We start from the raw sequence: 15,658 nt of genomic DNA, 5'->3' as shown, positions 1-15,658 counted from the left end.
CACAATAGCAAAGAATATGAAAAAGAATGCATGTGTATGTATACCTGAGTCACGTTGGTATAGAGCGGAAATCAGCACGACATTGTAAATCCACTGTGTGTGTGCGCTCGGTCGCTCAGTCGTGTCTGACGCTTTGTGACCCCATGGACTGTAGCTTGCCAGGCTCCTCTGCCCGTGGGAATTTCCAGGCAAGAATACTGGAGTTGGTTGCCACTTCCTATTCCAAAATCAACTACACTCCAATAAGATAATAAAAGAGGACCTTTTGGCCTCTAAGAATTTTCTCTGTCCATGGTGGCCTCCTCCCAAGTCACACCAAACAGACTGAAATGTACCACATGGCAAATGCATAATTTTTGAGATAATTTTTATACTTTTGCTTTTGGGATAATTTGGATATGGGAATATTTCACTAATAATCCTCTGTGATTTTTCTAGTGCTGACCCAGACATCCTTACAGTGTGATCTACAAATAATTTGCAAATGTACTCAGTCGCTTCAATTGTGTCCAACTTTTTGTGACCTCATGGACTATAGCCTGCCAGGTTCCTCTGTCTATGAGAGTTTCCAGGCAAGAATGCTGGAGAGGGTTGCCGTTTCTTCCTCCAGGGGATCTTACCAACCCGGGGATGGAACACAAGTTTCCTGTACTGCAGGCGGATTCTTTACCGCTGAGCCACCGGGGAAGCCCTTGGAAATGTAATGACATTTTTTCAAATATTAAATTCAACACGGCTGAAGTCATGGTGCTGTGGACACTCAGTCTTTATTAACTTCAGTTTGCTGTTTCCTTTTCAAATTTTGGCGATGACAGATTATGTGTTTGCGTCCTTGACATTATTGTCAAGGACAAAAGTTCTGAAGGCCTTGGTGCTGGGCCTGAGTGCTTAATTAACTAAACGGTACTGATGAAGCCCTGATGGTTTATCAGGGATGGAAGTGAACATGCTCGTTACCCTCACAGAGGCCGAGGGTTAGTGGAAAATAACAGTGTAACAGTGAAGCGTGATAAACGTTATACTAGACTGGAGAAGGAGATGGCAACCCACTCCAGTATTCTTGCCTGGAGAATCCCAGGGATAGAGGAGCCTGGTGGGCTGCTGTCTATGGGGTTGCACAGAATCAGACACAACTGACACGACTTAGCAGCAGCAGCAGCAGCAGGCTTTCAGAAAGCCAGTGGCAGTGCAGTCTGAAAGTAAGGGGGTCACCTGCAGGGGGATGCCTAAACCTCAGAAAGACACACAGACATGGGCGAGGTGGTGGTGAGATGAGCCCCGGTAGTTCACCTCATTTGTATGTTTTCTTCCCATAAACCTAGGCTCAGAGAGGTTACGTTTTCCTCATAAAAGAGGTAGACGCATCATTTCCTATTCACAGGGTGGTTGTGAGAGTTAAGTAAGACTGCCCTCAGTGCTTTTGGTAAACTTTTATATGAAAATGTCAGGCATCTTAGTTATACCAAACATGCGTCCAGGGGGCCTGGCAATCTTTGCCTGGTTTAGTCTGGTACCCCATTCCCAGGAGGCAGAGACCAGCTCAAAGGCATGGGGATGGTGGCATTTCTGGGGGATGTAGGAATCTGTTGACCAGTGAGATGACAATGATGCTTGGAAAGAAATAATTTTGTTGCTTGGCTCCTTCTCCCCAGCTGGGGACCACTGGTCCCTACTTTCCAAGGAGACAACTTCTTTCTCTCCTTCCTTTGTTTACCTCTCTCTCCCTTTTCCCCTCCCTCTTCCTTTTTTTCCTGGGGCATCGCTCTTGCTCTTTTGACTATAAGCTCCCTGGAGGCTGTAGGCAGAGACCATTTCTTCCACGAGTGAAAACACTGCACCCAGCAGTGTAAGGCCCATAGTACGCACTAGACAAATGCCAGTGAATGAATTCAGTAAAGGAATGAATGGAAAACTATAACGCGTGTGCTTTTTTTCAAGCAGTTGTCTTTGGCAACACAATTATCTATTATTTTGATTGTGTAAAATCTAATTTCATGGCATATATTCATCTTGTAAAATTCATCCTGTTGTCTTTTATTACACAGAAAGGTTCAATACCGAAAGGTGTTCATGGAAGAAGCTTCCGGTTGCCTTACAATATCCACCCTTTTTCTCTTTCTTAGTAAAGAATTCCACTTTTAAAAGCTGGTTGCTACCCACCTAAAAATGACCATGCTTCCTAGTATTTCTTGCAGCTAGGTTGTGGCCATGCGACTGATTTTGACCAATCAGATTCAAATAGAAAAGTGCTTGACTTTCAGGAAGACTGCCTAAAATACAGGAGACTCCATTCTGTATTCCCTCTCTCCCAAACTACTGCCTGAAACACAGATGTGAAGGCCGGAGCACTAGCAGCTAACACAGTCCATGAGGCAGAGACTGTCAGCTTAGAGGCCACTGAATGGCGAGCAGAAGGAGTGGGGCCCCTGCCGGCTTTGTGGAACTGCCATCCGCCCTGGACTGCCATAGCTGCTTTATACTTATTTTATACAAGGAAAAAAAAAAAAAACAAAAAACAAAAAACAATTTCTATCTTCTCTGAACCACCATCGTTTTCAATTTTCCGTTTATAGTCAGCCAAACTTAATCCTCACAGATACAGTGCTGCTGGACAAACACTTGTGGGGCTCCCAGGATGAATGATCCTTTTCCCCAGAAATGCTTGAGCAGCAAAGGGTAATTTCACTTGGGCAAGGACAATATTTTTCCTCAGCTCACATCTTACATGTTCAGTGTGTGGCAGAAGTCTCTGCTATAAGGTTGTTTACTACAGACCAGAGAGAGAAGATGAGTTCTGTCTAAAAAATGTTTGGAATTGGAATTGCTACTTGGCTGCCTCAATAGAAATCCCCTGATCATTCAGGGAATGAAATAAGTCCTCTCAGACCACTCAAAATGATGGAGCTGCTGGCCATATCCCTAGAGTAACCAACGCAACAGACTTGATGCCATGGTGAGACTGGTCCCTGCTTCTCATCTCACTGTTGGAGGCTGTTGAGGAAATACAGTCATTTCCATCTTAGCATAATTATCATTGAGCTGGTATTTCTGACAATGATTAGCCCACAAGTTTAGGTGCATGGGTCCGTTGCTCACTGGAGACACTAAAATGTCCTCGAGAAGTGCCGGATCCCTGTCTGGTGTTCATGGAGGCAGATTCTGTCCTGAGAGCTGAAGCCAGTCTCTTTGCCTCTGTGTGTTGAGAGGCTGGGCTATGGGAACCAGCTCTATTTTACAACATGTCAATGTTCACATAACCTTGGAGCAGAGAAACTTTCTAACCATCAATTCAAGTCATAAGGGAAAATAGAAATATGATTGCCTAGGTAAAAATAGAATTCTTTATATGACAAAAAGCATTAGCAACATCAACACTTTTGCACAGCATTTTCAGAAAATTCTTCAGAAAATTAATGATGCATTAAACAATTTAGCGACAAGCATGTCCACTGACCTTTTACAAAAATAATTGCATATGACTGGAAACAGTCTAAATAGCCAACAACAAGGGAATGAATAAATAAATGAGCATGTTTGTGTAACAGACTAGTAGAATGCATATTCAGCGACTAAAAATAGTGGCTATTTCTTGACATGGGAAGCGATTCATCACGTATTGGAAAGTAAAAATGGCAGATTTCAAAGCAAAGTGGGTGATGTGAGCCAATTTTGAAAATAAAAAGTAGTACTCCAACATGTGACTAGAGATATATCCAAGCTGTTAAAAAGGGATTTCCTTGGGTGGGACTATCACAGATTTTTAAAATTAGATTCTTTATTCCCAACTACCTTTTCAAAAGTTTCCTCCATGAACTATCTTAACTTTATAATAAGGATAAGAAGATACAAGTCATTAAGAAGAAGAATTTCATCTGCCCACTGCTGTCCATTTGGATTTGGCTAAGAGCACAATGCGATGGGCTTTTAAACAAGCTTTAATAACGCAGGCTTTTTAGTGAGAATATTCACTCTGAAGCCTGGACACCTCCTGTCTTTAGAGTTACAGGCTTCTCAGAGATCAAGGCGCCTTTCACTGGTTTTAACATTCCCTAGTGAGATAAAAGAGGGCATCCAGTGGCAGGGCGGAACTACTGTGTCTGAGACGTGTTTTCCATCCCCAAAGACAGGACAGGATGAGTCAGAAGTGAGGTCCTGAGTTTTGCGGGGGTTGGGGGTAGGGAGGAGTTTTCCTGTCTTGGGACGGGAGGGAGCCTGCCTGCCCTCAGGGAGGAGGCCTGTCGCGGTGGGGGCAGGAGCTGAATTAGGCTGTCAGGATACTGGCCGGGTGTGCCGGGTCTCTCATTGCGCCAAGGTGCCTTGAGTGCCTGGCTAGTCATCTGAGATGAGATGGGGTTATTGGAGCTGAGGCACCCACAGTCTTGGAGTGAGATATTGATATAGAGATAGGCAGAGAGGGAGAGGCAGAGACAGAGAAAGAAGAGGAGGAACGGGGGGAGGGAGGTGATAGAGGGAGGAGGAAGGAGAAAGAAGAAGAGGGAAAGAGGAGGAGAAAAGAGAAGAGAGGAGAGAGAGGAATGAATGGGAGGAAGGAAGGAACAGAAGCAGACAGAGACGAGACAGCTATGAGACAAGAGAGAAAGACGGTCCTAGAGGGACGGGGGAGATGTCAATAGAGACAGTAGTGGGGAGGAAGACAGGCAGGGGAAGACAGAGAGGCACAAGGAAGAGATGCACGGAGTAAAGGATAGACCAAGAGTAATCGGCACTGGGATTGACATGTGGACACACACAGAGCTGCACACACACACACACACACACACACACACACACAGGGACACCCTGATAGCATGCAGGAGTGCAGAGCCAGGGTGAAGCTATTGCTGGGAATCAAGCCCCTTGGAGTACATGTGACTTTGTCAGTTGAACTCAGAGCTCTCCTTGAGATAAAAATAGGAGTTCCCACTGTAAAGTTCTTCCCTCTTCCAATGCCTGCTCCCGGAGGAATCATTAAGAAAACACCACCACCACCACCACAGACACAAGGTCATCATGTCTTTCTGAGAATTCTGGGGAGTTGAGTGTGGATGATTAGAAAACCGTGTCCCAGCCTGGCCCCTCTCCTCAGCCCTGCTCAGCCTTTGCGCAAACACACGGCCCCTCAGGGACACGACTTCTCGTGTACAGGATCAAAGGCTGCAAATAATTAATGAGCCTTTTCTCCCCGAAGAGTTCCTGTGAAAACAGCTCAACCTGTCAGGGATGCTATGCCTGCCTTTGATGGAGCTCAGAACCAGTGCCAGGAGAGGAAGGGTAGGTGGTCAGGGAGGGGGGGCGGGGAAGGGCGGAGGGAGGTCCAGTCAGTGCCAGGCTGAGAAAGGGTCACTTCTAGGCAACTCTGGATCTCAGCAGGAAGGAATGTGTCCAAAGAGTCAGACTAGAGAGTGAAATGTGTGTCTCACACATGCACACACACTTACTTTGCTTTCAGTGCTGGAAAAGGGACTTGTTCAGACACTGCTCAGCCAGACCCATTTGTAAGTGCTACAGTTCTTAGCCAAACAGCCACAGGAACACCTCAGTTATATTTCCCGAGGGGACCATGACATTGAACTTGATTGCAGTGGCTCTCTGTGGCCCCTGATGACTCAGGATCATTCCCATGCTCCGGGAAGGGCCTTGGGCATTCCTGTGGGAAGCCACCTCCCAGGTACTTGTGGTTGGATGCCGGGTTCCCAGTGGGCTCACGCCTCAGGACTAGCCCCGGGGAGCTCTCGCCGTCCTGCCGTTCTGTCTGTGAGGTGTGTGTGCGAGTTGGCTCAGGGAGACCCACACCTGGCCCTCCGGCAGATACTTCTGGTTGGGGGGATCTTTTTTTCTGGTAGGACTGAGGCCCGGCATTGCTATTAGTGCCTTGACCCTCTACAGCCGCACAGAGACCGCTGAGGATGAAGCCAAACCAGGTTAAGCACAGAGTCAAAAGGTGGGGAAGGAATATTCTGAGCCCTGGAATCATGCTGAATGCCCTTGCCCTCATTTTCGATGCTGTGGGCCAGCACCGGCGCTCCTGGAAAAAGTCAGGCTGAGATGGGTCCTTGCCACTCGTGACTGAGGGTCACATCACACCTGTGATGACCAGCTGTACTGTGGAAACTGGAAGCTCTTCAGAGCTTTCTCTGTTCCTGCTTTCTACCACAAGCCTCATGTGTAGTAAGCGACAAATTGCTTTCTCTGATCTCCTTTTCTCACAGTGGGCGGCACTAATGCTCCATGCGGGATAGAATGGGGAACCACTGGATTCCAGTTCCAGTTGCTGGTCTGTTCTCCAAGCTCAAATCCTGCTGGCCTTGGAGCCCCTCGCCAGTCACCTGCTCCTCTCCAGCTGGGAATCACGCCTCCTGACTTGGTCTGCTGGGGCTGCTGGCCATGGCCTCTTGCTATGCTCCAAGCACCACACCCCATTTGCCAGATGGGTTTCCTTTCTGCTTCTCAATCAGCTGCCTGTGGTGGGGGCAGCTGCAGCCACATCTGGGAACATCACCTCTTTGACTGCCAGGGGGCCCTGAGTTGGGGGTGCATGGCTCCAGCTCAGGCAAAGCAGACTTGCCCCGACATATGAACTGGGAGCCGAGTGACACGAGAGTGGACAGTGGCTGGAGGTGGGTCACTCTCCCTGTGAGAGCCTGCAGCGCCGCCTGTCAGGTCGCATTACCTAGAGGTACAACAAGTCCTGTGCTATCTCAGCCTCAGTCCAAGCATCTTCTCCAATTCTATAAACTCCTCAACACCACTGATCATCAGAGGAACGCAAATCAAAGCCACAATGAGATGGTATCTCACACCCATCAAAATGGCCATCATCAAAAAGACCACGAGTAACACATGCTGGAGAGGATGTGGAGAAAAGGGAACTTTTGTACACTGTTGGTGAGGAATATGAATTGGTGCAGCCACTATGGAGAACAGTGTGGAGGTCCCGCAAAAAAAAAAAAAAAAAAAAAAATAGAACCACTATCTAGCAACTTCACACCTGGGCATATATTAAAAAAAAAATAAAACCCATGAATTTGAAAAGCTACATCATTCTGCCCAATGTTCATAGCAGCATTATTTACAGTAGCCAAGGTATGGAAGTTTAACCTAAGTGCCCATCAAGAGATGAATAAAGAAAATGTGGTGTATACATATACGCACAAATACGTGTGGAATATTACTCAGCCATAAAAAGAATGAAATCCTGATATTTGCAACAATGTGGATGGACCTAGAGAATATTATGCTTAGTGAAATAAGGCAGAGAGAGACCAATACTCTGTTACCACTTATACTAGAATCTAAAAAAGAAAACAAAGGAATGCATATAAGAAACAGAAACAGACCCACAGATACAGAGAAAAACTAGTGGTTCCCAGTGGGGAAAAGTTCATTAACTGTTCCTAGGATCTTCCAACAAATTCCCCTTTTGCCTGAGTCAGCCAGAGCTGGTCTTAAACAAAGAACCCCGACAGATCCGCCTCTTCCCTGTCCGCCCCACCTTAGTGGCGCATCTACTCCCAGATCCCAGACACCTGATTCAGCCTCTCCTCATCGCAGTAACATCGTCATGCCTGCCAGCATCCCGCGTTACCCAGCAAAGGCAGTATCCCAAGCTTAGCAACATCAACTCCATTTCAGTGCATTTCCTACCCACCCTGGAGTCACCTCTTCTACCTCCTGTACTCTTGCCTGGAAAATCCCATGGACGGAGGAGCCTGGAAGGCTGCAGTCCATGGGGTCGCAAAGAGTCAGACAAGACTGAGCGACTTCGCTTTCACTTTTCACTTTCATGCATTGGAAGGAAATGGCAACCCACTGCAGTGTTCTTGCCTGGAGAATCCCAGGGACGGGGGAGCCTGGTGGGATGCCATCTATGGGGTCACACAGAGTCGGACACGACTGAAGTGACTTAGCAGCAGCAGCAGCAGCAGCAGAGACATCCTAAATTTGTACAACTACCTTACAGTGTGTTAAGTTACAGATTTCCTGATCTTTCTCTTTGATGTTTAAATTTTGTGTTTCCTTTGTCAAACACTGTACAGAAGAGGGGGAAATAAAAGGAGAAGAGGAAAAAAAAAAAAAGAATGGCTATTTCAGATTCACATTATTACAGGATTTGGCCTTATTTTGTGCTTGTATCTAGTTCATCTGGAGTTTCAGAAAGTTTTGTTGTAAAAAATAAACCCCCGTTTGGGTTGGAAAATAGCTTCTGCCAGCCTGCTCCACGGTCCTGTGGCCGACATGGAGATGGTGGCGTGTTTCCAGCTGTTTCAAATCAGGAAAATAAGACACATGTTTATTTGAATGTGTCTAATACATGGTTATCGGTATCTCCTATGAGAAGATTCTGTTCTGGAGGAGGAAGATTAATCACTCCCCGCAGCAGAGACAAGCCCGTGTTTGGACCTGCCTGCCAATGTGTTTGCTGTGAAATGTCGCCCTAGGGAGGGCATCTCGTCTCCACCAGCATGAGATGCACTGCAGATAATGCTCATTTAATTAAATCTCATTAAGAAAATCCCTTCTTTTGAAGTACTGGACAGAGCTTAAGGAATGAAGACTAAAAATTTGAACCTTTTTTTTTTTTTTTTTGGCTTGCCAATCATCAATGGAAAACTCAGCCCCGATGGTGGTGGTTTAACTGTTAAGTCATGTCTAACTCTTGGGATCCCATGGACTGTAGCCCTCCAGGCTCCTCTTTCTATGGGATTCTCCAGGCAAGAATCCTGGAGTGGGTTGCCATTCCCTTCTCCAGAGGATCTTCCCGACCCAGGAATCGAACCTGAGTCTCCTGCATTGCAGGCAGATTCTTTACCGACTGAGCTAACTCAACCCTGATGGTTCATTTCTAAGTACCAGGGAACATCTATTCCTTCCCCTTAACAGTTCAGAGTCCGGAGCACTTGGCCGACAGCACCGACTTTGCATACTGAACCACCATATCTCCATCCTGATTCTTCCGCTACTAAGCTGGGCAGCCTTGAGCAAGCTACTGAACCTCTCTGAATTCCTAATACCCTTAACTGTACATGGAGTTGGCCAAGCCTTTCTCATGAAGCTGTGGCCACTGATAGAGCAGGTTAACTATCTGAGATGCGAGGGGCCCTGGGTGGTAGCTCCTTCCACACCGTGCTTGGCACAGGCAGAGCCCTGGGAACCTGTGGGAACACAGCCCTGGAGCCCCTCTCCTCCCGGGTGCTCTGCAGCCAGGAACCAGGGACAGGGCCAGCTTCCCCGTGTAGTCAGCCTGGTTCCCTGGTGTCACTGGCCACCAACTCTTCATCATGACACAGACTTCCTGCTCAGCCAGGTCATTAAGCAGTGTATGTAATGTATGTAAGTCAATGGTAACCCGGAAGGAAGAGCCGCTCCTGCCTGCCTCCCGCCTCTGGCCACGGAGACGCTCACCCACCTGATGGTCTGACGCTGCAGGGAGTCGGGGTCCGTGGCATTCACTGTCAGCAGCACACTGCCCACAGAGATGTTCTCCTGCTTGGTCACCATCATGGGGTCCGGGTAGAAAACTGGACTCTCGTTGACGTCCAGGACAGTGATGTGGACAGTGGCCGTGGAGCTGGAGCCGTAGGAGACGTCGGGCACCAGTGGGTCCTCGTTTTCCACTTTGATCAGCAGGGTGTGAAAGGCAGAAATCTCATAGTCCAGAGGCTGGAAGGCAGAGAAGGGGTGCTCAGAACATGGGTCTGCCACAAAGGGTGGGCGCTTTTGCACAGAGGCCCTCTGACAGCCCCTGGGCCGTGCAGACACTCGGGGATGGATCCAGGTTCTGTGGACTAAGAAGTTTTATGCAACTTGGGGCCCTCTTTCAGAAAAAGAGTATGAAACATACAGATAACAAGTTAGATATGGGAGTTGCTGAGGGTTTTAGACTGAGAAATAACCATAGCAATTACATGAGTCTCAGAGATCTGGGTCTCTGGGTGTGAGATCTCTTTGAGTAAGATTTCCTGTTGATGCTGACATTAAAAGCCTTCCCACCTGTAGCCTGTGACCCCAAACTCCATCACGCCTGCAGGCTTCAGTGGGTGCATATTATTCGGGAGGCTGAGACATGAGGGGTTAAGCTGCAGGGCCCTGCCTCCCCTGAGGGCACTGGGAAGCCTGTGGGGGCATTTTCATTTGGCCTCAAGACTCAGTGGCTCTATTGCCATTTTCTGGGCAGGAGGATGCGATGCCAGATACATGGCAGGCTCTCCCACCAATGAGCAGCCCTGCTGAGGCCCTTTCTAGGTGATTATGCAAAGGGGCTCTGGTGTCTACCTCCTCTGGTGCTGTGTAGACTAACGTCAGAGGACATTAAGGAAACCCACTGTAGACATTATGAACGTGGTGGCCTGCCCACCATAAACTGTCACAGACCACATCCACTCTGTCACTTTCCTTCTAAACCATTAGCTGCAGTGAGGGTGACATTTTCTGTTGATGGGAGTGTGTGTGGGGAGACATTTGGGTGAGACAAGGACACAATTTTTATTTCAGTGTTTACTGGAAAATGAGTAAGCTAACTCATGAGACCTAAGATGTAATGGACGTTCCTGCTGGGAGGATGAGACTAAAGTGAGTCCAGGGAGGTGATTCACACTCAACCAGAAGGAAGGGGATGGCAGTACAGGCTGTAAGGGATCTGGGAACGTGGGATGAGGGTGAGGACTGAAAGAGCTCTGTGGGCACAGGAGGTAGAAGGTGTAATCAGAGAGGCCGAGTGGGAGGAACTTTAGGCAGAATTACACTAACTTCTATAATAATTACAGCTAATGTGCATGCAGCCCAGCCCACACCTGTGAAAGTGCACAGATGCACATGTGTGTACACATGCACAGGCACCTACACACACACACACACACACACACAAAGTGCTGACCTGGAAATACTTCCTGGTAGTAATAGGACTGCCCCTCCCACCCCCACCTAGAACTCCTCCCATCAGGGTGAGTGTTAGGGTGTTAAGCCCTAACAGATACAAAGCTGTTGGTACCCAGGAGCTATACTGTGGTTCCCTCCCTGGAATACAAGAATAATTTACCACTGCTGCCTCCTTTCTAATAACAGATCTCTGTCCTGCCCAAGTGAAGCCCCAAATATGCAAGCCCATGAAGGACTCCGCATTCTGGCTAGCGTTCCAGGTGACTCGTGTAGATGCGGACATTTCAGACTCACAGCATGGTGGGTCGGAGGGGGCGTGTGGGGACCGGAGGACACGATGCTCCATTTCACTCAAGCCACAGCAAACAGGCTGGGAGAACTGCGCTCCCGTAGGCTTTACGCGGGGATGTGTATTTACCCAGGCTTTGTCTTACAGCTGCAGGTCTGGAAAACTGCCTGCCACCTTTTATGGACCCTGGATGAGATGCAGACGACAGCCAGAGGCTGTGTTATTTTACGGTTTTCACGGCTTTGAAACTGCAGTGCTGAGCGTAGGGCAGTTTCAGGATCTCCAGAGAGTCCTGACGAGGGAAGAGGAGTTGGGACTCGCAGAGCTGCTCTTTGCAGGCAGATGTTTGGGGTTCAGTTTGGACCAAGTTCTGAAAAGGGCAGGCTTGGGAGAAACCCAGAGCCCTTGTCCTCCCAACAAAGCAGGAAGCATCTCTAAAATCTGACATTCTCAGTGGTTCTGGGTCCTACCCCCAGTGGCATTATGGAACTTTGCTGATGCAAATGTTTATACAGCCTGGCTAGGCTGAATAATGACCCCACCCTTAGTATGTCCATATTCTAATCCTTGGAACGTTACCTTACATGGCAAAAGGGACTTTGCAGATGTGATTAAACTAAGGACCTTAACTGGGGACAGAAGCCTGAATTACCCAGGTGGGCTCAACGGAACCATAGGGGGCCTTGAAAGAGGGAGGCAGGAAAGTCAAAGGAAGGAGCAGATGTGGCGATGGAAGCAGGGGTCAGAGTCAGAGAGAGGAAGACGCTGGGGCACTGCTCTGAAGATCCTGGACAGGGCCACGAGCCAAGGGATGCTCCAGAAGCTGGGAAGGATGAGGACACATCAATTCCACTTTCCCCTGCTGTCCCCGGAGCCTCCGGCAGGGGCCAGCCACACCACCTGCAGCCCCATGAACCTGGTTTTGGACTTTTAAGCCTCCATGTTGGTGGTCACTGTTACAGCAGCCACTGGAAACACACCACTTATGAGCTGGTGACTTCCTCATAACAGCCTGGAGAGGGGGGCTGTCCTGGCACCTCGTTTCACAGATGAGGAAACTGAGGCACAGAAAACAGCATCTTAGCTGAGGGCACACAGGGAGTAGGTGGCAATGTTCCTGCTTTGTCCACTCACTTGGCTGCCGTAAACACAGCTGCTTCCTGCTTCTCAGGCAAACTGCTTCAGCCCCCAGAAAAGAAGCTATATTCCACAGATGGCCTGGTCTGGCGGCAGCTCTCCCAGAACCTCCCGGACCCCTTCCTCCAGGACATGGGGACCACCAGCCACTCACGCTCTGCTGCCTCCCCCTCCCTCCCACGTTTCTAAGCCCTCCCTTTCCATTGTGGTCACATGTCCTTCTCAGACTCCCTGCAGCAGAGAGCGGTCAGCATGCAGGGCCATGTGCTCACAGGCAGTTTCACATTGAGGATCACCCCGTGTGTGTAATTATCTGCTGTGTTTAAGAGAGTAATCCAGACTCTGCTAAGAAAGATTGAGAGGAAATGTGATAATCCACAATTTGAGTATGGATCTTTAGGAAACCTTCACAGGTCCCATTTTTGCATATCTTTGATAATTAACTATGAAATGTCTGGAGAAGGTGTTTTAAGGTTCCATGCAAGTTTAAGTTTTTTGGAACCTGTGGAACGGGCTGGATTTAGGCTGTGAGGGTAAAAGCACTCCCTCAAGCAGGAGACTTTCTCTATTTTAATTCCGGGAGGGGGAGACTGGGGCTGATTTATCCTCAGCTGGGGGCCCTGGGTGCTCAGGCAAGGAAGGAGGAGCACCGGAGCCACCCTTACTTTGACGACGGAGAGCATCCCCTCGTTGGTCTGCGGGTTGGTGTGGATCTCGAAGCTCTGCCCCGGGTTCCCGTTGATGATGGTGTAGGCGGCCCTCCATGCACCCGTGGTGGGATCGTCCTTGTCCTCAACTGTCAAGTTGACAATAACTCCCATGGCTCCTTCCTCGACTGTGGCTTGAAACTGTAAACAAACAAAGCAGACCATAACTGTAACTATTTTGGGAAAACAACACCACCAACATAGCGAAGACCAGTGATGGTGCTCCTGTGACATGCCTGGTACAGGGCACGTTACCCCTAGCGTCTCATTAAATAATAAAGCAAAACAGAGGAAGACCATGATGCTGTGCTCTGCCGACAGATGACAGGCTTCAGGTTCTGGCAGCAGCCTTACGTGGGGCCATGAGCCTGAATTCTCATCAGGGGATGTTGGTCAGGGCTTGCCTGGGCTCACTGGAGGTGAGTGTTGAGAGAAGAGCTGTGCCTCCTCTGCGCCCCCTTCCTTCTCCCCACCTGGATGCAGATGACCACGAGGCCCAAGGGGAAGGTGGAGCCAAAGGAGAGACGGCACTAGGGTCCCTGAGGCACCATGAGGAGGTGGATGGAAGCCCGTCCTGAACTGCCGTTGAGTGAGACCCTGACCTGGACTGAGTCTGAGCCTTTGTGCATCTGCTCTTGCAGCTGTTACGGAATGTGAGTCTGTGTGCCCAGTGCACAGCGAGGCCAAACAACATCAAGATGTCAGAGTCTGGAGCAGAGACAAGTGTATTGAGGGCCCTGCAAGGAGACTGCTGGCTTATGCCTTAAAAACCGCAAACTCCTGGAAAGCTGTCAGCAAAACCCTTTTCTCGGAAAGGTGCAGGAAGGGCATGGGTAGTTGTTGCAAACGTCTTGCTGTCAGATCCTTTGCTCTTGAGGTCAGGTGTTCCTGTAAACCTCCACCAAAACAAATGTTATTCTCTGTTCTGACAAGTAAGGGCAAGGTCCTAAGGCTCAACTTTCACCCTCCGAGGTCTAGGGCCTGGGTTAGAGGAGGGGATCCCTCTGAGGACCAGTTCCCACCATACCTTCGTCCAGCACCAAGTATAGGTCCTCCCACCAGCACCCAGGCCTTGCTGAAGAGGCAGATCTCAGCTGGCAGCTCCCTCAGGGCCTGGTACTCAGACCCTGCCCGGCTGTCATCACGGGGAAGCCAGGAGCCCAGGACCCAGCTAGCCCTCAGGGTCCTCAGGCCACTCAAATAGGGTTGGGGGAGGGCGGGTCCCGGGGACCCACGCAGACAGACGGCTGCTGCCATTAGGTCCTGGAGAAGGAGACGGGGAAGAGGAGCTGCCTCAAAGCCGCAGCCTGGCCAGTGGGTGTCTGTGGCGAGGGCTCTGGAGCCCTGCAGATCATGGCCCCCAGCCTGTCCCCCGGGACCCCCAGCTCACCACCAGCTAAGGCCAGGGAGGGCCCTGGGGAGAAGGCTGTTCACCTGCCTCTTACCACGCTCTCCCTCGGAGGACACCACCCGGCCAACGGTTGGCCCAGTGGGACCTCTAAGGACACGCTAAGGGCCTTGTGCTAACCCTCGGAGCTTAAGGTCTCATGGTAGGTTGCACAGAAATGACTGCATGGCCGCCTCTCCCCTAGTACAGCCCCACCCACCCTGAGGACAGGTGACTGGATACCAGAAGGCTCTCGCTCATACACGGAAGGGCTGGCATTGGAGCCCTAGAGTTTGACTCCAGAGCGTGACTGTACCATGTTCTCTAATGAAGGGAGCCAGCTCCATCCTTCCTACCCCTGACCCAACCTAGCAGGACTTTAGAAAAGCATTTTCTAAGGAAACATATAAATCAACTGTTTGGAGCTTTCCTGTGCCTTTGTTTTTATTGTAATACATCTCAAATGTTTCTTGCAAGTCGGCGTGGTGAAAAAATAAATCAATAAATGAAAAATCAGTTTTCCCATAGACTGCGCTTCACAAGCCATCATTATTAGCACATTCCTTGAGCTGGAAGCATAAAGTATTGTTTTGATGCTTACCTCTGACACACTACAGGTGAATAGTAATCTGTTTGCAAATATTATATAAGCAAGTAATACCAATAAGCTGACAAGAAGAACAAGAAATATCCTGGAATTTCAATTAGTAGGAAAGAGAACCTAAAGACAGTAAGACAATGTCAGAAGGCCCCGATGTTCAAAGAGAAGTAATTTGAGAAATGAAGTCCTGAAAGCGGTGGCTGATTAATTGACTTGCAAATCATTAATCAGAAGCCGTAATCTTGATGCCTTGGGGGAGACAGGCTGGGGATGGGAACTCATTCGTCTCTCACACCTCAGTGAACCTGGGTAGGTTGTCTCGCTTCCCTACAAGTGGTGCTGGGAAATTCTTAGAACACACACACCAGATGGAGAGCAGCTGGAGTGAAGGGGACATGGAGGGTGCTGTCACATAGAAACAGCTCCAGGAGACAATGATTTTGACCGGATTCCTGAGTCTTGTTTAAGTTAGTGCTACCTTCTATCTTCCCCGCATTCTCCCCAAAATTATGAAATTCCAGAGCTTGAAATCAGACTGGTGGTTCCTAGTCCTGTTAGAGTCTCCTTGAGGGCTTTTTAAAAACACTTTTTTTTTTTTTTTTTAACTAACCCTATTCCAATTCAGTTGATTTGGGGTTAGGCCGGAGATTCAGTATTTTCTT

The 15,658-nt window shown here is 48.9% G+C and overlaps 1 protein-coding gene across 2 annotated transcripts in view; it reads right to left on the bottom strand.

Moving 5' to 3' along the window:
- Positions 1 to 15,658, bottom strand: part of CDH13 (cadherin 13) — a 1,011,953-nt gene that overhangs the window by 80,644 nt on the left and 915,651 nt on the right. For both annotated transcript variants that reach the window (XM_019978955.2, XM_070770373.1), the window contains 2 exons: positions 12,967 to 13,149; positions 9,407 to 9,660 (listed from right to left, as the gene is read on the bottom strand). In XM_019978955.2, the coding sequence (XP_019834514.1) occupies positions 9,407 to 9,660; positions 12,967 to 13,149 (437 nt within the window). The remainder of the gene's footprint in view (positions 1 to 9,406; positions 9,661 to 12,966; positions 13,150 to 15,658) is intronic.

The sequence above is a fragment of the Bos indicus genome, chromosome 18 (assembly GCF_029378745.1).
Source record: "Bos indicus isolate NIAB-ARS_2022 breed Sahiwal x Tharparkar chromosome 18, NIAB-ARS_B.indTharparkar_mat_pri_1.0, whole genome shotgun sequence".
In the NCBI taxonomy this organism is placed as follows: domain Eukaryota; kingdom Metazoa; phylum Chordata; class Mammalia; order Artiodactyla; family Bovidae; genus Bos; species Bos indicus.
The sequence above is the reverse complement of the archived record's forward strand: the minus strand, read 5'-3'. Positions and strand labels throughout refer to the sequence as shown.